This window comes from Arvicanthis niloticus, chromosome 16 (assembly GCF_011762505.2).
Source record: "Arvicanthis niloticus isolate mArvNil1 chromosome 16, mArvNil1.pat.X, whole genome shotgun sequence".
Taxonomy (NCBI): domain Eukaryota; kingdom Metazoa; phylum Chordata; class Mammalia; order Rodentia; family Muridae; genus Arvicanthis; species Arvicanthis niloticus.
This window is the reverse complement of record NC_047673.1, coordinates 14612643-14638731: the sequence shown is the minus strand read 5'-3', so window position 1 is coordinate 14638731 and position 26089 is coordinate 14612643. Positions and strand designations below refer to the sequence as shown.

General features: G+C 43.4%; 2 protein-coding genes across 11 annotated transcripts in view; one reads left to right on the top strand and one right to left on the bottom strand.

Moving 5' to 3' along the window:
- Slc20a2 (solute carrier family 20 member 2) overlaps positions 1-11735 on the bottom strand; it is an 85519-nt gene extending 73784 nt beyond the window's left edge. For 2 of the 8 annotated variants that reach the window (XM_076913898.1, XM_034520934.2), the window contains exons 1-2: positions 11534-11735; positions 4950-5147 (exon numbers count right to left, since the gene is read on the bottom strand). The gene's annotated coding sequence lies outside the window, so the exon portion shown is untranslated. Of the gene's footprint in view, positions 1-4850; positions 5148-5938; positions 6028-11426 lie in introns of those variants that run through there. The other 6 variants (XM_076913901.1, XM_034520932.2, XM_076913900.1 and 3 more) reach the window with 5 other exon arrangements.
- A 27-nt stretch (positions 11736-11762) lies between these two features.
- On the top strand, positions 11763-25880 carry Smim19 (small integral membrane protein 19). Of its 3 annotated transcripts, none has more exons than XM_034520944.2 (4): positions 11763-11809; positions 14646-14784; positions 16585-16709; positions 25066-25880. In XM_034520944.2, the coding sequence occupies exons 2-4, from the start codon at positions 14651-14653 to the stop codon at positions 25128-25130; spliced, it is 324 nt and encodes a 107-aa protein (XP_034376835.1). In that variant the 5' UTR covers positions 11763-11809; positions 14646-14650; the 3' UTR covers positions 25131-25880. The 3 variants fall into 3 exon arrangements, with proteins under 3 accessions (XP_034376835.1, XP_034376832.1, XP_034376833.1); XM_034520941.2 differs by lacking the exon at positions 11763-11809 and adding an exon at positions 11810-11943; XM_034520942.2 differs by lacking the exon at positions 11763-11809 and adding an exon at positions 11837-11998.
- Positions 25881-26089: the final 209 nt, after the last annotated feature.

Genomic DNA, 26089 nt, shown 5'->3' with positions numbered 1-26089 from the left:
TCACCAGTGTGGTTAGAAAGGGCTCAGGCAGAAAAATATTCTCTAAAGTGAATCCCACATTATAGGGTTGTTCTTCGTTTTCAACACCACCATGTGTGCTACATGGGCTTCTCCTGTACATTCTATGCCTATATAAAATCATCATTATGAAACCCATTTTCTTTTGTAATTAACAACAACAAAGTCTTTCTTTCCTTTCTCTCCCTCCCTCCCTTACTTTCTTTTTGAGACAGGATCTTGTCTTATTCCTGGGTGACCTGGAACTAACTTTGTAGAGCAGGCTGGCCTGGATATCACAGACAAGAGGATTGCCTCTGCCTCCTGAGTGCTGGGATTAATGGGGTGTACCTGGCATTTAAGATAAAAGTCTAGCTAGCTGTAAACCATGCTTCTGTTATAATGCAACTAGAGTTGCAAACCACACAATTTATAAACTTTCCTATGTGATAGAGTAACAACTGGAAAAAGATACATTAAGAACAAGCCTAGAAAACCTTCTCTCAGAGGATCATGTGAACAGAGTACACAAGACACAACCCCTGAGATACCAACAAGAGCTGGGTAGACAGGGCTACAAAACACTGTGTATCTGAGCTTCCACTATCTTACAGATAAGCCTTATTCTTCCATTCTAGGAGATACTTTCTACTTTCTTAAAGAGCTATCCCAATTTCTATTCTATGCTGAACTTAAAGCAATGGCTTTTCTCCACCTTTCCTCCCTGTGGCTACCAGGATTGTCACCTGCCCTCCATTATGCTTTTCTTTTAAACTAGTAAAACTGTTCTCAGCGTACCTTCCATTTATAATTTGTTTTATTAATGAGACTAAGAGCCCCTGTAGGAAAATTCGGTTTCCTTGGCAACTCCTGGCTGGCTTCTCGAACTTTACAGTCAGTCCAGTACCACCCAAACTGCCCAGACTGACAAAATGACTTATTCCTGAAGAGAAAACAGGTGCCATCCTATCTGAGTGAATTGTGACTATATGGGCAAATGGGCTCTTTTAAAACCCCACCAGAAAGCCAGGTGGACTCCTTTAATTCCAGCACTCAGGAGGCGGTGGCCAGCCTGGTCTACAGAGCAGAGTTCCAGGGCAGCAAGGCTATTCACAAACAAACCCTGACTCCAAACAAACAAACCCTATCAGGTCCAAGAACTTCTTGGACATACCAGATTGAGGAAACAGTCTAACTCCTTCATCTGGACCCTGAGAGGTCAGCATGCAATGACCATGACCTCTACCCATCACCTGGCACCTCGTGTACAAATCAACTCACAGGAGTGACTCTTAGTTCAGCACCTCCCGTTCAGACAGCCTACCAACTGTGGGGACTTCCACCCTTCTGACCTTTCCTGTGCCTGGCTTACTCTGTCCTTTCACCACTGTGACTGGACTCAACTCTACAGCTCCTCCTGATTCCCCAATCCATGAACCAGAGGCCCCAGCAGCTTTGTCTCTGCAGCTGATTCAGGTCTACTGTTATCAGTATAGACCTACGTGTACTTCTTTTATCAGCTTACTCCTGAAATCTCCAGGACTCTGCATCAGCCTTTTGTATCCATTCTGTAATCTGCACACAGAGATGGGTTTATTGTGTGACCCTCTGCCGGCCTCTCTGTCTTCCAGTCTATCAGGCCGTACCTCTTGTCCTACTGTGGGGTAGAAGAGCTGACAAGCCCCTGCTATGATGACTAGAGCTCCCCACCCCACACACACATAATTGTTAAGACTATGGTCCTATCTAGTGCTTGGCTCCCTACCAAGAGTCTAAAGAGTAAGGTGGTGGAGAACTTCCCACGCCCTCCCCACTTGAAAAGCTCTAACTCACAAACTTTGTTTTGAGACTGCTGGGGGAGTGAAGGCTTTCCTTCTTACTATATATGGCAGCTATCTCTCCTACTGTAACTCTGTTCCAGACTTGAAGGCTTGCTCTTCCCCGTCAGCTCTACCTTCCTCCCTCCGTCTCTCCAAGGGCCCATCGTGAGCCTCCTAACTGCAGTTTCCCTTCCAGGCCTGAGGTGTACCCCTACCCCATGGCTTTGAAGCACTTGCTTGTCTGGGCTCCCCCTCTCTCCTAGTAAAGCTCACTCTGAGGAAGAATTTCATGTCAGCTCTATTCCCAACCCTGTAATGATGAGAGTTAATATTAGTAAAGATTAGATTAAGATGGGAGAGGTGGCTCAGAGTTTAGGAACACTGAGCCTGCAGAGGACCTGGTTTGGTTCCCAGCACCTGCATTGGGGGCTTACACCTGCCTGTACTAGGAACTTCAGGCATTGACTAGTCTCCTTATCTGTACAAGAGTGTAAGGGATTCTATGCACGTATAAAGCACATAAATTCATTTTTATTTACCCATAAATTAGTCAATATTTTTTAAAAAGTAAGAAAAAAGGAAGCCATGTTCACCTCAGATTACCAAGGAAAATGGTATCACTTGGAAAACTGCTGCCAGAGAAATGGCAGTGCCTTGGAAATGAATTCTGTCATTGTGGAAAGACACACCATGTTTGTCTATAATTCTGACGTGATGTGCTTAGGGCAAAATCTTTAAAACAAAGGAGTAATAAATGTCAACATCTCTGACTAGTTAGTCACAGTGCCATATGTGTGTCTATCTTGACTAATTTTGAAGGAGTGTTAGTTGTCTAGAGCACCAATCTTAATTCTTGGACTGGGAGAACACACAAACCTCAGTGTTCCCAGGAAAAGTCGGTAACTGATTTATCTTAAATACTCAGAAAATGCATAAAAAGGAGCTGTGTTCTGGGCAAAGCCTGGTAACAAATGCATCTAGTAATGCCTGTCTCCTAAGAACAGAGGAAGCAAGGGCCCCTGGAGCACCATAGGAACACTACCACAGAAACAGCATTCATCTATTAATGCCTGCCTCCTAAGAACAGAGGAAGCAAGGGCCCCTGAAGCACCATAGGAACACTATCACAGAAACAGCATTCATCTATTAATGTCTGCCTCCTAAGAACAGAGGAAGCAAGGGCCCCTGGAGCACCATAGGAACACTACCACAGAAACAGCATTCGACTGTAGCCAAATACAGACCAAATGCCAAAATACCAGAGATTGGACCAAAATACTGACAAGATGGACAAGAGATGAAGCTAGTGGCAGACTAGGAGGAAGGCACAGTCGGGGGGTGGGGGGAGTGGGGGGTGGTGGGAGAGAACAGAGAAAGAGGCTGGAGACCCTGTACAGTTAATTGCATATACTACTCTTTCACAGAACCTGTTTGGTTCCTAATGGCCCACAATTTTCCATGACTCCTGCTCCAGAAGATGTGCTGCCCTCTTCTGACCCACTAGAGTACTGTACTCACATGCACATACACACAGAAACATCTACACATATAATTGAAAATAAATGTTTTTTAATTAAAAAACACAAGGATTTAAAACAGAGAGTTGACCCATGAGAGAGGCAAAACATCTAGAAATTAAATTCCTGACAGACGGTAAAAAGCATGTACAACTGAGAACAAGTGGTTGATGTACATCAGGCAGAAGGGGAAGAAGAGAAAGCAGGCCTCCTACAGGGGAAACCATTAAAGTTCACTAAACACTTTATGGAATTTTGCTTCACTAAATTAAAAACTTGTTTTCTTGTATTTGCCCTTGTTGTGTAAAACATGAATTGTAAGCACAAAAATGTTTCTTAAGTTACTGAAGTGTATTGAAGAAATCATCTTCAGTTAGGAGAGGCCATAACAGAAAGAGCTGAAAATATAGTTTACAGTGCCAAGAGTCTTAATTCTAAACAACAAACTAATTCCTATCTGAACGCATACGAGACATGAATGACCTTGAGACTGACTTTCATTTAGGGTATCTACACAAATGTGTTTTTCTTTTGTACACCTTTCCCAACACACTAAGTGGGAAGGGTAAGAAGGTGACATCACAGCCACAGACTAAAAACTAGTCTGAAATGTAACATGAAGTTTAAGATTAGAAAGTTCTGCTGTCCACTTACTGGAAGGAGAACAAAGACATCACCAATGAATGAGAATAAGGATTAAACAGTGGACAAGAAAAAAAGACCAATACTGAAAAGAATAGAAGTTACTTTTTTTTTCCTTCCTAATTTTATGAGGCAGGGTTCTTATTTTGCTTAGAATGGCCTCCAGCTAACTACAAAGCTGAAGGTGACTTTAAATTCTCGATTTTCCTGCCTCCCCCTCCCAAGTGCTAAGATTACTGGTGTGTGTCAGTGTCATTAGAAATTGCTGCTGTTTCTGGAAAAAGGTAAAATAGCAAGCATATTAAAGTTCTATTTTATAAAGACGGAACCCCTGACCCCTCCACCCCAGACAGGGTTTCTCTGTGTAGCCCTGGCTGTCCTGGAACTCACTTTGTAGACCAGGCTGGCCTCGAACTCAGAGATCCACCTGTCTCTGCCTCCTGAATGTTGGGATTAAAGGTATGCCCCATGACGGCCAGCTCAATTCTTACTTTTAACACCTACAAATATGATTATCAGATCTTCAGTGCTAAAAGTTGTTCAAAAATGCCTTGAGTAGACACAGAAACACAGGACTCCTGATGAAACAGTGTTGATTATGAATAAACAACTCACATTCGTTGGTGGGCATCACTCTGAACTAACTGTTTAATGAAAGTCAACTTCTGCCAGTGTATGGGGGGGGCATCACTGTCCTGATGAATGATGGCTAGTCCATCTACTACTGATGTGATTTCTATACCCACAGATAAAACTCTGATCACAAGTAGATCACTAGCTGCTAGAGTGATGGACAGTAACTCAAGCACCATTCCCCACGCAGATGGGTTAATAAGGACGAATGTCTGCAGACAAATGCAGAAGTTACTAGAACCTGGTCACTCGTTTCTACAATTATCTTCTTCCAAGCTGCTCAAAAGCCGTAAGTGGGCTGGAGATGCTTCCTGAAACCCGCCTTTCTTCAGTCCTTTACCATTTTTCCGATGTTTGTATGAGTCAGAGGGCAATCCAGTCCATGTGCAGATAACATACAACTTCCGGTGTTGAGAAACTTCCTGAAAGAATAAACCTGGTCTGTTGGTCTCTATGAGGACATGCTGAAACTGGGAACATCATTCATATTCAAAGATGATATATGGAAGTCAATCATGCCGCTTTCAAGATAAGGTTCCTTAAAAAAAAAGTTAAAAAAAAATCAACCAGGTTAAAAACCCCAAGTTAGCATAGTACAAATTCTCATACAAACTGATATTTTAGCTAAAAGTGAAAAATAAGTATTATCAATAAGAAATTTTAATTTTTCACTTCAACTTTAAAATATAGTTTTTATATTTTAAATATCACAGGGCATATAATAACAATATTATAAATATAATTTCTTGAAATGACTAAAAATCCTATACAAAGCTTCATGGATATTCTAACGACTTTTTAATTCTCACATATCCTAGGTTCACTAAATGACTTGATGCATCAGAACTTCTGATTCTAAAACCATTCAGCCAAGAGCCTGAAATTAAGTCTAACATGCCAGTCGGGCAAACATTTGTTTTTGCCTTTTATGAGTGTTTGCCTGTGCGCCATGAGTGTGCTGGCACCCGTGGAGATCAGAGCAGTGCGTTGTACATCGGATGCACTGAAGTACAGTTAACAGACAGTTGTGAGCTGCCATGTGGGGGCTGGGAATTGAGCCCAGGTTCTCTTAACCTCTGAGCCATTTTTCCAGCCCCTTGACAAGCACTTCAACACAGATTACTTCAACTCAAACATTCCAAGTTAGTTTCTAAAATATTTAAATAAAACATGAGCTGTGAGGTAAATATGTAAGTCACTTCTATACAGGACATCTCAAAGTAAATGGTGTTAAAATAGTGGCAGCTCGTGGCACACAAAGCCATCCCATGGCAATGACAATGACATCTGTCCCATGAGAATGATCTCTAATAACACAGTATACTGTACCTTCATAGAGTATGTGCACCCTGGCTGCTAACCAGGTTGGTGGCCCATGCTTCATTTAAAGGGACGTCTTCGTGGTTTCTAGAGTGTTCAGGAGACATATAATCCCCTATCTGTGCAGGGGTTAACATTCAAACTGCTGATGTCCAGTGCCCCCAAAATACCACCATCAAATGCTGACAGAAAGGGGAAGTGTCTAGGTTTTGGGAGAATACCATTCTTCTTTACCTTGCTGGATTAGTTAGTTAGGTCCTCATTTAATCCCACAAGCTGACTCTATTCCAGGTTATACCAAATCAACATAAATTTTACACCTTGGTCCACCATTTAAAAAAAGAAAGAAAGAAAAAAGTACTTGGTCAGAAGAGGACGCCTGACCTTTTCTAAGGGAGTGTTATCTATTGCTCAACTCAGGCTGACAAAGTGGGATCAGAATTCCACCAGAGGGCAGCTAACCCAAGGTCAACGGCAGTAATACCCACACCACTGCAGAGTCCCACAATCATTCAAATCTAGTACGTGCTTAGGAGAAGTAACAGCAAACTGGCATGTGTCACTCAACACTGTCTTATTTGGCAAAGTGTTCTAACACCAAAGCAAGAACTAACAAGTCATTGTACTGGTAAATCATTATCCAAGAATCCAACAGCCAACATCGAAACTACTCAGCTGTGAGTCAAAATTCAGTTTCTCAACCCTCATCTTCTGTCCCTGCAATGGTCTTTGACCATGTCAGCATCACCCTCTTCTACCTGGAACTCACAGGTGTAGTGCAGTCACTGTACTTTGTTCTTGCTACCCTGAACATTTTAAGGACTTTAAAAAAAAAAAAATGGCATTTTTGTGTTTGTTTATAAGTCAGTAGATAACTTTTGGGAGCTGGTTCTCTCCACCACTGAGTTGAGAAATGGAACTTGGGTTGGTCAACAGACTTGGCAGCAAGTACCTTTTACCTGCTCAGTCATCTTGCTAGTCCCATTTTGAAACTTTTAAAAGAGCATGCATAGGGTTGTGAATGGAGACATTACAGACCACTTGTTTAACACACACAAGGGCCCGACCACTGGCACCACAAGTAAATAAATAAATAGATGGAGCATCTGTTTTTTCCTTTATGTACATGGTTGTTTACATGCATGTGTGAATGTGTACCACATTCATGTGCCATGGAGGACAGAAGAGGACCTCAGATCTCCCAGAACTGGAGATACTGTGGACTGTTATAAGCTGCCAAGTGGGTGCTGAGAACCAAACTCAGGTCTTCTGCCAGAGCAACAAGTGCTTTAACCACTGAGTCATCTCTCCAGCCACCCTCCACCCTAGCCAAGAGCACCTTTTATAACTACAAAAAAAAAAAAAAAAAAGAAGTATAAACTTTTAGATCTTTCAAACTATAAAATAATATTCCTAGGCTGGAGAGGTGGCTCAGTATTACACAAGCACAAACAATTGATACACAAACATGAGTTCTGATTCCCAGTACCAACAAAAAGTCCCTGTTCTGTGGGATCACTGGGGCTTGCTAGTCACCAACACAGCTCCAGGCTGTGAGAGACCCTGTCTCCAGGGAATAAGTCAGGCAGTGACAGGGCAGGGTATCTGACATCTCCCTTTGGCCTCTGTATACTTGTACCCATCCCCACCACTGCCATCCCCACCCCCTCCCCCCTACCCTGTCCCTAACACCACACAATTAATCCGCAGAGAGGCTTGGCTGGCCCAGGAGCCAGTCTGCCTATTCTATTTATTATGCACATCATAATCTTGGTTAGAAACTTTGCTGCGTATCCATTTCCTCCTTGAAAAATAAGATAATAGCCGGGCAGTGGTGGCGCACGCCTTTAATCCCAGCACTTGGGAGGCAGAGGCAGGCAGATTTCTGAGTTGGAGGCCAGCCTGGTCTACAGAGTGAGTTCCAGGACAGCCAGGGCTACATAGAGAAACCCTGCCTCAAAAAAAAAAAAAAAAAAAAAGTAATAAATATCTCTAGCAAAAACTGTTGAGATGGGGGCTGGAGAGATGTCTCAGTAGTTAAGAGCAACAGCTGCTCCTCCAGAGGTCCTAGAGGTCCTGAGTTCAATTCCCAGCCACCACATGGTGGCTCATAACCACCTGTAATAGCATCCAATGCCCTCTTCTGGTGTGTCATGAAGACAGCTACAGTGTACGAATATAAATAATAAGTCTTTTAAAAGAATGTTGAGACGCAAATAAAGGAACATGTAAAGGGCACAGTGGCTGGCATGCTTTAAGTGCTATATAAGTATTACCTATTCTTTTTTTGGCACTCAGTTTTTACATTGTTTCATAAATGTATACAAATCTTGCCCAACTAGTATATTACCTATGGTTTAAAATACATTTGATGTTTTCCCATGATAACTAGTATTTATTCAATAGGTACATACAAGCCAACTGTGTACAAACATTGCAGATGCCAAGCCAATCCTCGAAAATAGTGCTGCATAAATAGGTACAGCCCTAACCAACATTGTATTTGAAGTGAGGAAACAAACTCCATGAAAAACTAACGTAGGATTCAATTATAGAGGTGAGCCTGGAATAGCCCTACACACAAGGGCAAGCCCGACCCAAACTAAAGGAAACAGATGCATTTGCTACATTATTCATCCCATAAATACTTTTCCTGGCCAGGCTCTGTTCTAGGCCCTGGGGATAAGTAATAACTCATGCTTAAAACAGACTGACTTTTAGTCTAATGGGCTAAAGGGCACTCACACCAGAGACAAGTTTTTCTATTTCAGTTTCTGTAATATGGGGATAGGACCCAGGGCTCCAAGCATTCCAGGCCAATGATCGCACTGAGCTACACAGTCGTCACAAACATAGAAATGGTGCACATGAATAAATTAGTAATTTTTTCATCTATTGCAGGTTATTTTAAATCTACTCAGGTGGGTATAGACTATATTAAGGGAATAGTTTCCATATTTCTTGATATAAATGGTATGATTTATTCGTTGTCACTATTATTGGGCTAGATTTGTTCACAATTCCAAACTTCTCTCCAAAGGACAGTAAGGGGATTCCTACCACTATTCTCTCTTTCCTTTCTCTTTCCTTCATCTACCACTATTCTCTCTTTCCTTTCTCTTTCCTTCATCTACCAACAACTACCCGCAAATCTCAAAGCTTACAAAGTGCTTGACAAGCACACATGTGGTAGAAAGAGTTATTCACACAGAGAAGTATTCACTCCGGAAGACTATTCGCAACTTTCTCTTCTGTGTTTGCCTCCCCAAAGGCCATGTCAAGTAAAGAAAGAAATCCTTTGGTAATGCCAATTCACAAAGCTCTGCCAACTTTTCTTTCTTCCCAGTGACACACCATCAGAATTACCTGATATGTAACTTCCTAGATGCTAATTTCCCCACATGCACAGGCTTCCAACCTCCTCCCCCAGTCTGTCAGATCTTTTCAGCCACTTCTACTCTCAAGATACAAGAATCTACTATCACCCTCACAAATCAGGTTTTGAACTGTTACGGCTACCTAGATCATTAAATGGTATCTTTATAGTCTAATCTTACACTGAATATAAGTGAACATGTGCTTAAAATACTTACACACTAGTATTTAACTAGTATTAACACAAGTAGCCACAATATAGAAAATCTAACATTCTTAATATTCAAATGCTCAGAGAAACCCCAACACTCCTAGCTGAGTGTAGGAAGGTACACTTTTGATCCCAGCACTCAGGAAGCAGAGGCAGGCAGGTCTCTTGAGTTCAGAGATATCCTGGTCTACATAAATCCAGGCTAGTCAGGGATACATAGTAAGACCCTATCTAAAAGAGAAGGGTGGGGGGACAAAAAGACACAGTCTAGCAAAATCTAACAGCCTGCTGTTTTGTTTAATTTTCTTAGTTTGGTGCTGAAAAAAATCATTCCACATGTCTGTTTTTAATTAGGAAGTGTAGTAAGAAATACAAAGAATGACCCCAAATTTGAGTAAGGCTCTTAGTACTTTTTGATGTGTTTATAAAGATAAAGAATCTACTTTATGTTCCATGGGTGTGTGGAGAGGTATGGGGAAAGGGGATGTCTCAGCGTACCCATGCTGAGGCATCTCCTCCCCGAGGGACCAGCCACACACCTGTATAGTATAGAATACTATAGTATAGAATAGAGTTTATTCAGGGAAGAGGAAGAGGGAGGGAGGGAGGGAGGGAGGGAGGGAGGGAGGGAGGGAGAGAGAGAGAGAGAGAGAGAGAGAGAGAGAGAGAGAGAGAGAGAGAGAGAGAGAAGTAGAGGCCGGCCATGAGCACGTGGAGAGAGGGAGAACGGAAATAGGTAGGGGCGAGGGGACAGAGGAGGAGCAAGAGAGCAAGAGAGGAGGGGGCAAGCAGCTCCTTTTATAATGGGCCAGGCCTACCTGCCTGTTGCCAGGTAACCGTGGGGGTGGAGTTTAGACAGAATGCTAACACTTTTGCCTAGGGCCCACCCTATCTTGATCAACTTCTGAACATGTTATATAATGGGCACTTATGAGTAAGAAAAGAGCCACAAGGCTTTTTAAACTATTAAATACCCAAACGGATTAACTGCAATTCTATGAACTTCTAAAACCACACTAATTTGCTCAGTTACTTTGTGATCAACACCCTTCTTTTCAAAAAAGAGACAACTATTTAAAGCAAACGTTCTACAGTGGTGCATGCAAACCAAACTCATGTGTTGAAAAACTGAACAATCTACGCTTATGCAAGAAGATACCCTTGAAAATGAACTGATATAAAACATCTATGAATACCTGGCAAACGCGCAGCAAACAGCACATTGCTACTGTTTCTAATTTTCTAACTTTAAACTCAAACTAAATGGTTAAAACTCAAATAAATGACTGTGTGTATAATATACATAAATGCACTACAAAATAGGCTGGCATGTTACTCGTACCTAGAAGAAGGTGAGTTTGGAATAGGCAAGACAACTTGGTAAAAGTTAACAGTATAATTATTTGCTCTTATCTCTGCATACCAATCCAACAGAACCGCTACACTGCGAGCGAGAATTGTAACAAGAAGTCAGATGATCCCGGAGAAACTTGCCCTGCTGGAATAGCTAAGCCCTTAAGCACGTGGACAATGGGCCGCTTTATTTGCATGGCCGCACTAACCCGGGGACTGACTGATCAGTTTAATGGCGAAAACTGCAATCCCACATAATAATCATCACCTGCCTCACGCTGGAAAACCAAGTCACTACACAAAGTTGTTGGGTTTTTTCTCTCTCTCTCTTTCTGTTAAAAACACCCTAGCCATTCAAGCAAAGATGCGAGAGCGGTCGCCTTGGCGTCGCAGCCGGGAAGATGAGGCGCCCGAGAACCCAGAAAGCCAGCTTCGTCTCGGGAGCACGCGCAGACACCCCGAGACCGCCCCATCGCGGAGGAGCCTCGGCGCCCTCGGGCCTGAGCCCGCCGCTTCCCGCCCGCGCCGACCCGGGCCGCAGCGCGCAGGGAGACGCACCGCCGCGCCGCGCTGCGCTCCGCTCCCGCCAGACGCGGCACGCGGGCCGCCGCGGCATCGGGCTCCGATTCCGAAAAGAGGGAAGGAAGGAAAACCAATAACAAAACCTGGCTTCTTGTTCCCTCCGGAAACCGCGAGCCGGCAGGAAGTGACGAAGGAGAGGTCGTCCGGTCCGCCGGGTCTCGGCCCGCGCTCCCCGCCCGACTCCCGGAACAGCCCGAGCGGAGCGGCGCGGCGCGGCGGCCTCCGCACCTCAGCAGCCGCCGAGCGCCCGCCTGCTCGTCCGCTCGCCCGCCCGCCCGCGCGCGGCCGCGTCACCGCCCCGCCCCCCGGCCCCGCCCCGCCCCGTCCCGTCCCGTCCCGGGCCCAGCCGCGGGCTGCAGGTCAGAGCCCGGCTTGGGTGTCTCTGCGGGCGGAGCGAGCGGGCGGGCTGCCGCGTGCCACGGGTCCCCCGGCTGCCGGAGCCCGCACAGACGCCGGCGGGGACGTGCACGGCCCGTCGCGGGAGGACTGCCCTGTATGTCACCTGGAGTAGCTTGCACAGGCTCGGGGACGCGGCTGGAGGAGGCCAGGTTTGGGCGTCCGATCTGTGTGCCGCCTCTGCTCCTCCGTTCCCGGGTCCCTGTGGCCTTGGGATCACAGAGCCGCCACTGTCACCTGTTACAGAGTTGCAGTGCGTCAAAGCAGGATGGGTGCAAAAAAGAAAAGAAAAAGAAAAATGACTCGAACGTGTACTGCGCAGTCCACAGGCCTCGGCCGTGCTCCGTCCTCTAGGAAAGGGGGAAAGGCTGGCTCCCTTCCGCTTTAGGACCGCAAACTTCTCAGGGCTTCACAGAGTCAGGAGAACGAATCTTCCCCTCACGGTGATCGGGTTTTGTCAGAAATTATGTTTAGGCTGAATTTCCGTGAGAAAATAACAAAGTTCCACATGAGAGGCAGAAATAACGTTCCAAGCGACTGGGCAGGTGATGGTCCGTCCTAGAACGGAGCGGACAAACTTTTAAAACTTAACGATGATGTCTCGTGATTGCCTGCAAGGGATTTTGTCACTTAGAAGTAGGTCAGCTTTAAACTAAATCCCGATGGATGCATTTTTGACGGCATTATCTCTTAATACTCATGTTTACCTGCAGCTTAAATCAGCTCAATCTAGCTAGCATCTTTCTAATGCAATAATGGTTTAAACATTACATCACAGGACAGCTGAGGGAAGGAGTCAGTTTTCCCAGAAGATCCCAGAATGTCACTCCTAGCATCTCTCCACGAAAGTATTAACTTGCCTTAAGTGAGCCCCTGGACATTTTACTTTAGACTGAAGAGGAAGGGCGCATAGCCACACATTTGGTCAGAGTACACAGAGTGCGTGGGAGGAGTGGTTAAAGTACCATGTCTGCACTGTGACTCGGAGCTCACCATTCCTGAGTGTCTTACAAAGCATAGTGTTGATGGTGTCAGGACTAGCAGGAGAGGCCTAGCTTCAGTGCAAGTCCTTTAAACGGTGGGTCTAAGGTAACTCATACATCCCAGGACCTGTGGAGTAGCAGTGTTATTGCATACTATGGATGGTTTTATAGAATCTTGTATAGCTCAGGGGAACATTTTGCCACTCTGGGTCAGCAACAGAAAACCCTTTTGCTAAGTATGACTGAAGAGTAAGGTAGCAGGAAGTAATCAAGCTCTGGGTAAAGGTACATTATTCACACAGTGGCAGGTGGACAGGGTCTTGTCAAATGCCGAGGTTCAGATCCACGTGGCACTGGGAAACATTGTGTTAATTTGTCAGGTAAATAATTGGCACTAACTCCGTATCCTAGTGGCCCCTGCCGTATTGATCACTGCTTCTTTCCTAATTGGTTAAGTCGCAGTTCTGAGGGCTGATTGTTAACGCTTTGTAGCCTGTGCCCTCTATAACACAGTCAGACACTTAGGTTTACCAAACATGATCGTGGATATTGCCATTTTAGGATCTTGGCATTTACAGTGGTCTAAAGTAACACAAATTAAAGGCACTTCTAGTGTTTGGTCTTCCGGAAATCTCAGTCTAAAATTAACTACTATAAATTAAAAAATTCAGAGGACCCCTGGAATTGAACTTGAAAAAAAATAAGATTTGGACATGTGATTCTGTCACCTATCCTGTTCTTCCCAACCAACCGAAAGCCCATAGCTCTGGTCATTAATATTTAGGAGTTAGGCCTACCCTAATTTTAGATCTTAAAGTTTTAGGTCTTTTATAGTTAAATTCTGTTTATTGTTCCTTGACCAATATATTTTTAGAAGACCAGTGTTTATCTCCATCACACACCAATACCTGTAGACTCCCTAAAACTCTCTGACTTGCTTTCAGACATCCCTCTTATGTTCAACACAGGGGAGAACTTCGTCCTTAGGGGAAAATTCAGTTTTCAGACACGAATAAGAAATCTTTATTCTTTTGCTTCCTGTTTGATACACTTGTGTTTATCACCCCTGCTTTCTGTGGGAATGTCCAAAGAATGCATGATTATGAATACGTAGCAAAGTAACTTTTTATCTCATCATTTTTTTTTAGCCACATTTGGTAAGCAGGCCGAGCTTGGTACAGCTCCAGATGTGCAGGCATGCCGGGAGGCACCTGAGGAGCAGCTAGCGTGCTCCTCTTCTCTAGGTTGACGTCATGAGAGAGACTGGTCCTCGGAGTCCCAGCCATTGTCTGGGTCTATGTTTTGAAGAGTCCCATTGTTTTCATCTGAATGACAGCTACAGTTTAGAAACTGCAGTAGAAATTTTGAAATGCAGTTTAGAAACTGCATTTCAAAATTCAGTTCTTTTAGCAATATTTTTTTATCTTACATTTTAACATTTGTGTAAGAGCTATAATATTTCAAAATAAAAAATGGGGGAAATACTGTGTTTTATATGTTTTATGACCTAAATCTTGAGTCAGTATACATTTTCCTAAAGGAGCCAAACTGACAGTATTTTTTTTAGACTCTGTAAATACTGAGGAAAGCTGAAGCACATAGGTGTTAGGATCATAGTGTATTGATTTAGGAACTTAGGGTAGAGAGCATGCTTAGTATATGTATAACCTGAGTTTGACCCCTAGCACCCCAAAAATACACGCAAGGAACAAAGGACATGTATCTATTCAAAAATATAAAATTATTCTTAACTCTAGGCCATACAGCAGTTATTGACCATGGCTTAGCCAACCCTACCTTCTGTTCTTTCTTACAGATCCCATGGCCGGAAGCTATGGTGTGATGGCTGACGACGGGTCTATTGACTACACAGTCCATGAGGCCTGGAATGAAGCCACCAATGTTTACTTGATAGTTATCCTTGTTAGCTTTGGTCTCTTCATGTATGCCAAGAGGTAAATCAGGGTATATAAGATACCGCTCATTAAAGAGCTCTGGTTGTTGTTGTTCTGTTTTGTTTTAGCTGAATTAAATGCATAAAAATATCTCTTCAGAAATCTTGTTCCCGGACTGAGAGGTGCTTTCCATGTTGGCATTGGTGACTGAGGTTTGATTTGAAAAATCCCATATTCAGTTCTGGGTAACACACCCGTTCCTCTACAGTTTGATGCCATCACTTCTAAATTACCTGACTCTGTCACCAGCTTTGGTACAATGTCCCCTTGGAATGAGCACACTTTAAAGTATTTTTCATCTAAGTGTCGGAAATGCAAAAGCACTCTGATGCCCATGTAGTTAGCAAACCCCTCCTCACCCATTTGACCTTTTCCCTGCTTCTTACGCATGGCGCTTGTATTAATTTACATCCTGTTGCTTTGATTAAGACCAGGATGGAAAGCAACTTGCTGAGGAAAGCATTTGTTTCAGCTTACAGGCCTCAGTCTGTGAGGCCAGTCAAGACAGGAACCTAGAGGCAGGGACTGAAGCAGAGACCATGGAGGAACACTGCTTATGGCTGCCTCTCTATGATTTGTCCAGCTTGCTGTCTTCTGCAGCCTAAGGTCCCCCACCCATAGTGAGCTGGGCCTTCCCACATCACTTACTGCAGAGAATACTCCACAGACTCACCGACTCTGCAGGCCAGTCTGATAGAAGCAGTTCCTCCACTAGGGTTCAGTCTCCCAGATAACCCCAGCTATATATCAAGTTGACAAGAAACCATACACTACTTCTCTGTTCTTTATTTATAAAAATGCCAGTCCCTTGAGAACAAGAAATAGGGCTTTTACTTTTGTGTCATTGATAAGTGTCTTGGTCCAAATTCTTAAGAGACATTTTCCTTCCTTAGTTTCTTGTATAGTTTAATTTAAATACTGTTTTAACTCTTCCTGGCTTCTTCCCACCCCACCCCTAATCCAGCAAAACAGTAATAGAATTAATTGTGTTGATGATGGTGATAGTGGTGATGGTGATGACAGTGGTGGTGCTGGTGTGATGATGATGATAATGTGGTAGCAGTGGTGATGAAGATGATGATGATGATGATGATGATGATGGCTAGGGTGTATTTTAAAGAGAAAAATCAGTATTCTGTTTGTAGGTGTATACTTAAGGACATTCTCTCCTAAGGTTTAAAAAGTCACTAAGTAATTCATAATAATTAATACTCCAGAAATAGTTTCTGTTTGGCCTCGGATATCCCTCACCTACTTATGCTTGCCCTTGTTGCTGTGTAGCTGTCTCTCAGTGGCTGGACTGCGAGCATGGCGTAGGTGGAAGGGACCCACTTGCGTGTGACAACGTTTCTCTCAAAAGAGCTACCGCCTCCTGCCCACCACTCTTTTAAAAGCAGAGATGCATGCTCTTGTTTCTAAAACAATATCCCAAGAAACTGTGTCATTCAAGTACATTTTTATTCATGAATTTTCCAAGCTCAGGTCTGCTCACATCAGGGATATTCCCCACTCTAGTGACTTGTCTTTGTTTGGGTATCGTGAAAGGAAGGAGGATGGCATGCTTCCTTGTTCATATATTGTGGCTTCAATACACCATTTTCCCCAGGAGCTGAGGGGAAGCACAAGGAAAGGGCCTCATTTTGTGGCCACTTCCTTTATGGCGAGATAGCGCCACACAGAGAGCTTTCTATGTTAGTGGAAATCACAGTACTTTACAAAATAGTTTTGATTGATACTTTTAATGGATCATGAAATAATCATATATGATTAAAACAAACCTGCACTGCTTTTGTGTTCTAGGAATAAAAGGAAAATTATGAGGATATTTAGTGTGCCCCCCACAGAAGAGATGTTGTCAGAGCCCAGCTTCTATGACACAGTGAGCAGAATTCGCTTAAGACAACAGGTGGACGCACATCCTGTTTGTAAGTGTGTTCTGCGCCAAGCTGTATATGTAATGTGTTGAACACAGATTTTTCTATTGTACTTAGTTAACAAAAGGTTATAAAACATGGCTGTTTAGAAGAACTTGGACCTTTTCCGACACAGATTTACCCCAACATTATGGCTGTTACATGCTTTGCCTTCCTTTGAGGCCTCTCTGTGGCACTGAGAGGTGATCATACTCTTAGAAGGTTTGCCATAATAGAGATTGTAACCACCAATCGCTACCTCCATTTCTTCCTCCTCTAAATTTCCCTCCTTTGTCCTTGTTTGGGATGACACTGAAATGATCAAACAACTGAACACCAAAAGTAGTGTACAAATGGCTTTCAGGAACTGTGAAATCAAGGTGTAAGTTATCTTTGAACAACATTAATATACCCTATTGTACTAATCACTGTTGGAATAGATGGAAAATCTCCCTGATGCAACATGTACACCAGAAAGAAGAAACAAACCTTAACTCATATAGGTCCAAAATCAACTGTATGTACATTAAAGCCTTTTGTCATATTTGAGAGATGAAGGTGTGACTTCCATGGTACATTAGGGAGGACAAACAAGATGGTGCTCTTATTAAAATGCCAAGTTCTTCTCAACTGTCCACCTTACGGAGTTTAGAGTCACAAAGGACACAGAGCTCTGGGTGGGTCTTGAGGGACTTTTTAGACTAGGTTAACTGAGCTAGGAAGATTTAGTCTAAAGGTAGCTTGGCATCATGGCATGGGCTGAAGTCAAGGACAGATGAGAAGGAAAAGGCTGGCTGGGTAGGAGCATCCATCTGTTTCAGACTGAGGACAGTGTGCTCGCTGCTTGTCAGCACGACTACCATGTTTCCCTGCCTTAATGGACTGCATCCTATAACTGTGAGCCAAAATAAACTCTGCTTTCCTTAGATTACTTTTGTTAGGTCTTTGCTGTAGCGTCAAGGAAGTGATACATTGTTGTAAAGTCAAGCAAACACCACTTCTTTTATTATCTCTATATAACCTAAGTGTGTGTGTGTGTGTGTGTGTGTGTGTGTGTGTGTGTGTGTGTATGTATGTATGTATATATCATGTAAGTGCTCTGAATGATGACATAAGCACAGAGACGTGTCCAGCTTACTGAGCTCACATGCCTCTTGATTTCTGTTTGAAGTTTCATGTAGAAAGACTGGACAGTTACTTTTTTGTTTTCCTTTGAGATGGTGTATTGTGGTTTTTATGTTGTTCTTTTTTATTTTAGTTTTAAAAAATTCTTTCTTAAGAATTTTATTCATGTATACAATGAAGTATGATCATGTTATGAGACACAGTAATCCTCACTTCATAATAAGAGTATTGGGATTACAGAGTTAGTACAGAAAGTGAGACAGGCTTATTTTTGGTGTTACGGAGGGGTAGGCTGAGCAGACGGGGAAAATGGCTGGCATGCTGACTAGCCATAAAGCAGAGAGTTCCATGTCTCCAATTGTGTTTTTATTAGATGAATTCTTTAGGGAGGTACAATCTCCCCAGTATTTAGTATTTCCCCCCACCAAATTCCCCACTCTGTTTCGTCAAGACATAGAGCCATATCTAATTTTGATTCATGGCTCCGTTATGTAGCAGGCCACCAGATATTTCCACTCTTAGATGACCCTGGAGCTCCTAGACAAGCAGGCACCAGCTGCGAGGGAGGAAGATGGGCCTTTTGCCTATCTGTTCCTAAATGTACCTCCTGCTGAAAATGAACCATAATGATTCATTTCTTAAATTCTATTCTCCTTTTAAAAATGTATTGGTCTTATTATTAGCTAATTATAGTTATAGTTACAGTTACAAAAGGAAGTTGGAAATGAAGCCATCAACCCTTTCTATCCCTATAGTCTGTAATGGACCATCAGTTTCTGAGCTTTTTGTTAATTCTTCAGCAAGTTAGGTAATTAACCTCCCTGGTCTCTGCTTCAGTTGCTGCTTCTAGGATCCTGCCTTGACTTCCTCTGTGACAGACTGTAGACTAAGCTGAAGTATACCCTTCCTTACCAAGTCACTGTTGGTCATAGTGTTTATCACAGCAGTAGGAAGGCACAGTGAGACAATCCCAGAACCCTGTGCACTGCTGCTCCAAGTCTTCATTTTAATGAGGAGGTGGTAAACTAGGCAGGATATCCTGGACTTTTAAACCACATCTTCCGCATCATCTTTTGAGAGGAACATAGGAGTTAACTTAGCTTCAGTTCTTTATAAAATCCTCTTAGGTCTTATTTGAAGTGTTGAGAAGAGGCCGAGGAATGGCAGAAGTCCACCCAAAAGTGGGACAGGATACATCTTCGACTCTCAGAGACCAAGGGCTTCTCTTTCCAAATAGAGCAATCTTGGAAGCTGGACCATTTCCCAGACTGTAAGAAAAGTACATCATAATAAGAACAGGGGAGTCTCAAGAGTAGAAAAAGCAAGACTTATCTATTTTCAGTTTGTCGAAACTGGAAGCCAGCCGGTACAGAAGGCAAAAGTGGCTGTGGTTCCTATTCTGCACAAAACAGTGGCATGTGTGTCCCCTGTCATGGTTCTTTGCCCTTTTAATTCTCATTGGCTGATGTTGCTAGTGCCTCAGTATTGCTCTCTACCTCATATCCCCATCGGACTGGGTCCAGACACAGCCTTAGCTAATGAATATCTTGGGGCATTCTTAATCCTCTCCTCTCTTTATATACCAGCTCAAGCAACTTTCAACCCTACACTCTCGGGTGCAAGCCACCAGCTAGGAAAGGTAATGTTGGTGCCTCCTGCTTATCTGGATTCTCTGGTGGGATCTGAACACACCTCAGACTGAAAATGGACCCTCACTAGTTCCTCTCACTATGTATCTCCCATTCCTCTCCAACACCTGTGGATCACCTCAATACCTCCTCCCACAGCCTCAAGTTCTCATCTAAAAAAACAAAAACCAACAAACCCAACAAAACCCACGAAGTTGGGCTACTGCTAACTGTATGTACATGTAATGGCTAACCGTTAGAGCATAGGGAACCTTCCAGTGGCCATTCTCTCAAAGAATGACTCTCTCAGCTAAGCAGCTAGTGACTGCAACAGTTCTCCAGTGACTGGAAGGACCTTGAGAGCTCCTGCCCCACGTGTGCTTGAGTTTTAGCTGACTTGATCTTGTGTACCTTCTGGGCAGGTAATCCCTGCCACTGAGTTCAAGAGTTTAACAGCCATGTTTCCAGAAGACAGTATTGAGTAGCACTTCTCACCCTCTGCGACTTACGTTCTTTCTGTCCTCTCCTCTCTGATGTTCTCTGGGCCTTGGCAGCAAAGGGAGGTGTGTTATTTCATAAAGATGTCTCATTTAGGGGCCAGAGAGACAGCTCAGTAGTTATGAGCACTGGCTGCTCTTTCTAGAAGACTCAGGTTTGATTCCCAGGACCCACATGGTGGTTCATAACCATCTGTGACTCCAGTTCCAGAGGATCCATTTTCTTCTTTTGCCCCCCCCATACAGATAAAATACCCATATTAAATAAATAAATATTGAAGACATCCCATTTAAGCACCAGTTACTTATTCTCAGTTCTCTGAGCAGTTATGAGTTCCTTCATTGACTGCTGTCTATGGCCACATGAAGATTCTGTAACCAAGGCTGACTATTAACATAAATTGTTAGAAGGTAATATGACACCCTGACCAGTTAGCAAAAACAACAGAATCAGGTTCTATCTTAGGGCCTGTGGTCTCCTCAGCCATGGGCTTCTGATCAGGTTTACAGTAGCAAGCATGAACTAGCCACCTGTCGGGTAGACCTCACATCCAACCAGAAAGTGCTTGGTTCTCTCATACTAGTCTGGCCACTAGTGCACCGGTGGATACATCTTGCCTGTCATGTCAGTATTTTACCATGCAGGGTCCAACATGGGGTAAGACCATTGATGTCTTTTCTACCCCAGCAGCATGCATAATATCTTTGAGCATTATGAAAGCTAGCCAGTAGGGAAAACTCTTTCCAGTCAGTTTGAGACTTATCTCTGGATCTTGCAGCCTGAGTGTGTTGTTTTAGCAATTGGATCATATTGTGTAGTTACATTGAGTAGTCAAGGGAATCAACAACAGCCTGTGCTTTGGAGACACGGGGGGGGGGGGGTGGCAATTGCCCAGAGAGGGCTATCAGATGCCCTACACTGCAGCTTTTGTTCAACAACTCATATATTCTGGGGGCATCATTGTCCTCCCATGCAGGGTATCTTTGTTCAAACTTTTCTTTTTTATAATCATATTTTGAAATTATCTTACTAACTAGTGTATGTTTTGTAAGACCATTTCATACATCCTGTGGTAGTTTAAATATGCTTGGCCCAGGAAGTGGCACTATTAGGAGGTGTGGCCTTGTTGGAGGAAGTGTGTCACTGTGGGGGTGGGCTTTGAGACCCTCCTAGCTGTGTGAAAGCAAGTCTTCTCCTGTTTGCCTTTGGAACAAGATGTAGAACTCTCAGCTCCTCCTGCACCATGTCTGCCTGGATGCTGTCGTGCTTCCCACCATGATGATAATGGACCAAACCTGTAAGCCAGCCCCAATTAAATGTTGTCCTTATAAGAGTTGCCCTGATCTTAGTGTCTGTTCACAGCAGTAAACCCTGAGACACATCCTTAATGTTGGTCAGCCTACCCACTATCCCCTCCCCCCTCCACTGCCCTGCTTCCTACTTCCCCACTATCCCCTCCCCCCTCCACTGCCCTGCTTCCTACTTCCCCACTATCCCCTCCCCCCTCCACTGCCCTGCTTCCTACTTCCCCACTATCCCCTCCCCCCTCCACTGCCCTGCTTCCTACTTCCCCACTATCCCCTCCCCCCTCCACTGCCCTGCTTCTTCTTACTTCCCCACTATCCCCTCCCCCCCTCCACTGCCCTGCTTCCTACTTCCCCACCTCCGTTCGTCCATGTTCTCCTTTCTATCCAGTCGTATTTCTGGCTGCGCTGTGAGACACGAGGTTCCCGTGCAGTTTAATATTCTCCTCCTTTATGTTAACCCTTCTCCATCCCATCTCCTCCTCCTCTCAGCCCCTCTACTGCCTCTCCTAATGTGTCGTCCTCAGAAGAGACTCTGTGGTTCACTGCTTCTACCTGTGCCCCAAGCCAGACACACAAAGCACCACATTTGAAGCTGGACTCCACGTATAACAGTGAGCGTGTGACATCTGTCTTACTGCACCTGAGTTCCCTCACTAAATATAATCATTTTTCCCATTTATGTCCATTTCCTTTAATAGTTCATGATTTTGTTTTCCTTCACTAGTAACATGCAGTTTTGTAATAAGTGTCCCACATTCCCACTGTCCATCTGTTGATGGATGTGTAGGTAGATTGTAGCCGCCTGCGGCCACGGATCAACTGGGTTCACCTGAAAGGGGGGCTGGAAATGAGGAAAGGGACGGAGGGCAAGAAAAGATGAAGCCAAGACAAAGTTCTCTGATCAAGGCTCGAAGTTTAATGTTCAGCTCTTAATTTAAAGGGGAAGCCCCACCAAAACCCTTTCTTGTTTCAGCCGGAGATGGGTGGGGGAACCCATCCTTGGTCACTGCCAGAGATGGGTGGGGGAACCCATTCTTTGTCACAGCCAGAGATATCTCAAGGCAAGCTCAGCAAGCAGTCTATTCTTCTAAGTTCCTGTAGCAGGCTGTGTGCGACCATGATGGGTAGCTCCACCTAGGTCATATTATTTGGTCTATTGTGGTAAACAAGGTCTTTCAGGCCTGCTCAAGGTTGGGTGAAGGGCACAATTACCCCTTTTTAGTTTTTTAAAGATGAGCAGTGCCCGCAGCTGGACAGGGCAGGAGATTTCATCCTGTCTAGGGTAAAGAGTGGCCGGGCGAAAGCAGTAGATTGTGTTCCATAGCTATTCTCAGAGCGGCAGTGAGCATGGATGAGTGGTGTGTCTGTAGTAGGATATAAAGCCCTTTGGGTGCATGCCCAGGAAAGCTGTAGCTGGGTCGTATGACACTTCTATTTCTAGCTTCTTTGAGCATGGTGGCAATAGTTCATGCTCCGCCAACTGTGTATGAGAGGCCTTTAGCCACATCCATTGTCATTTGTACCTGACAGTGGCCACTCTGACTGAGATGAGACAGAATCTTAAGGCAATTTAAATATGCAGTTCCTTGACTTTGAGTACTTTTAAGGCATTTACAAGCTATTTGTAATTCTTTTATGAGCTATGCTCAGTCTCATAGCCTGCTTTTACACTGGATTACTGATTTTCTTAATGTTTTCTTTTCTATGTTCTTTGTGTGTTTTAGCCACTAATCCTGTCAGATGAATAGAGAGCAGTTGTTTACTTACACTCTGGGGGCTGCCTCTGCACTTGATTGGCAGTTTCCTTTGCTGTATAAACATCTCATGAGGCCCCATTTGTTCATTGTTGAGCTTCTTTCTTGTGCCTCAGGAGTCTGATTCAGATTGTCATCTGTGTCTGTAAGCTGAAGCACACTCTTTTTCCTCCAGAAGTTTTAGGCATCATGTCTTATGCTGAGGATCTTAAAGTTGAGTTTTGTACAGGGTGGGAGTTAAGGAGCTGGTTTTACTTGTCTACACATTGAAAGCCAGTTTTCTCAGCCCCATGTGTTGAAGATGCTGTTGTCTTTTCAATCCCATTATCATAGGTAGGGTTGCCATTGCTGTGAAGAGACACCATGACCAAGGCAATTCTTATAAAGGACAACATTTACCTGGGGCTGGCTTACTAGTTCTGAGGTTCAGTCCATTATCAAGGTAGGAACATGGCAGTATCCAGGCAGGCATAGTGCTGGAGGAGCTGAGAGTTCTACATCTTGTTTCAAAGGCAAGCAGGAGAAAACTGGCTTCCAGGCAGCTAGAAGGAGGGTCTCAAAGCCCAACCCAACAGTGACATGCTTCCCCTAACAAGGCCACACCCACTCCAACAAGGTCACACCTCCTAATAGTGCCATTCCCTGAGTCAAACATATTCAAACCACCACAGCTGTTGTATGATTTTTGTGTTATTGCCAAAATTCAGTGGTTGTAGGTGTGTAGACTTACAGCTGTGCCCTCAGTTCTATTCCCTTGGTCTGTGCATCTGTTTTTGTGCCAGTGTAGTGTAGCACACTGTTTTTATTACTACGTCTCTAGTTTAATTTGAAATTAGATATGGTAATATGTCCTGTAGTATTCTTTTTCTTGTTCAGAACTGGTTTTGCACTCCCAACATGTAAGCTATAGGGCATAAGAATCTGTATTTACCCTAAGCAGCATAAACAAGAATCATGTCTCTCTTGGCTAGATACAACTTAAAGGAAGAAGTTGCACATTTTAAAGCTAAATAGTTGAATGATATTCACAAATCTTTTTAGCTTTACCATCTCCAGGTTCACCTTAAGATAGTTTTTCTTTACTGAATGGTTTTTAGTAAGAAGAATTGTATATTTGTTTTGGCTTCTAGTTAATAGTGATGACTTTTATGTTTAATATGTCTGTAGGCTTCTAAGTTAAATACAGTAAAAACAAAAAGGTGTTGATATCAAAGTGCTGAGATAAGTTATTGAGAACTCAGTTTTGTGAGGGACATCTCTGTCCACCTCCTCCCAAAGGCTCAGCGATCATTGAGGAAGGAAGAGGGCTGGAAAGATAAGAGCCAGAGGTTAAAGAAGAACTGCCAAATAGTGTTTTTGAGGTGTGACAGGATGTTGCACATATGTCTCTGGTTGCTTGTACAAGATCAAGCCAGTCAAAATTCCAGGCTGGGTGGGTAAAGGATGCATGAAGCTCTGGCAGAGGAGATACTGACAGTTATTGGTTCCTGAAGTAGAGTTAGTTTCTTTCAGAAAAATGGCCCCTGTTGCGTTACCTAAGGTTCAGTGGGTGGCCCCACTACCCTGCACATACTGAAAACACTAGTTGGACTTCGTGAGTTAAAAAAAAAGACACGAAGTTGGAAGGGAAATAAATGGGCAGTGACAGAGGAGCCTGAGAGAAGATGGAGTGGAAGAACAAAAGATGTGATCAGAGTACATTGTAAGCATGTGTGTGTACGGATGATGGATGGAAGTCTCAAAGTATAAATAAATACATTTTTAAAAGTAGTAAGAAAGAAGGAAATTAAATTTTTTAATAGGTTATTTGGTTATTTCTTATAATTTAAAGTTCAGAATGATTCTGATATTTAAATAATAATTATAATATATAATCATATGATATATATATATTGTTGAAATTAGAAGGTCTTAGAATATAATTAACTTTCTGTAGAGAAAACCAGATGTTTAATTCTAACTAATTTCTTACCAAGTATCATGATTTAATGTGATTTAATGACATTAGCTCGTAATTATTTTATGCTTCATTTTTCTCATCATTATGTTTTCATAGCAAGAAAATACGAGTATCAACAGCCACAAAGCCAGGCTGATAGTGTGCAGCTCTCGTTGGAATGAAACTTGAGACTGAGCAACAGGAGTGATTGTGGTGCAGTATGAGAAGCAAGTTCTTCACCCCCTCTACTAAATCACGAACGGCATTCAGGAAGCTTGGCCTACTGTTCCCCTGTCCAAAGCCTTCACTTGTTGCTTCTTCTAGGGCTTTCTGCATAAATGCAAACATGCGTCTTAGAAGGAAAATGCTTTGTGACTAGAGATGAGGTCTTGCCCCTTTGAGAGCAGTGATGTCTTCAGGATACAGTGAAACATACAAGCATGTCTTCGGAAGCAAGAATCCTAGAGTTAATGTCACTTTAGAATATTTGTATAGAGTTAAAACATGAAATTCTAGCTGTGGGGGTAGTTTGCTCTTAGGACGTAGTCTATAATGATATTTAACATTGGTAGCAGGCTAATTCGTGTTGCTTCTACAATTGTTCCTGGCTCTTTGAGTGACCTTTCCTTCAAGACTTGTATGACACACAAGGACTTTACAGTCTCTTCTGCACCATGAAGCTTATCCCAGCTGCTACTTGTGGATACTTTCTGTATCTGGGTTTGTCTCCCTTTGATTGTATTTCCAAAATTGTTATTTTGTTTCTGATTCCACATTTCCCTTGCCTCCCTAGGGCTCCTTGAGGCCATACTGTTAGACAAGGAGAAGTCTCTGTCTTGCTGTCGGCGCCCCCTCACGTTCCCATGGTTTCCCCATCCCTGTTGATGGTTACAGCAGTGTCTTCTGTTGCTTAAAGCTTTGCTGAAAACCCAGCTGCCTCGCACCGTTTTGTACTATACAATGGAAACCCAATGTTTCACGTTTATTCTTACAAAAGCTGGTTGGAGGTAGTAGTAGAAGCAAGTTGAAACTCAATCTGAAAGACACAGTCCTACTGCCTTGATGAGTACAAGGGTCTCTAGAGAAACCAGAGCAGAGGGAGACAGAACAGGAGAAAGTGGACCACAGGAGGACACACATC

Bases quoted from the DNA above. Each gene is read 5' to 3' on its own strand.
- Smim19 (XM_034520944.2), top strand. From the start codon at position 14,651: ATGGCCGGAAGCTATGGTGTGATGGCTGACGACGGGTCTATTGACTAC. The intron at 14,785-16,584 runs GTAAATCAGGGT...TTTGTGTTCTAG, and splicing joins CTCTTCATGTATGCCAAGAG to GAATAAAAGGAAAATTATGA. The intron at 16,710-25,065 runs GTAAGTGTGTTC...ATGTTTTCATAG, and splicing joins GGTGGACGCACATCCTGTTT to CAAGAAAATACGAGTATCAA.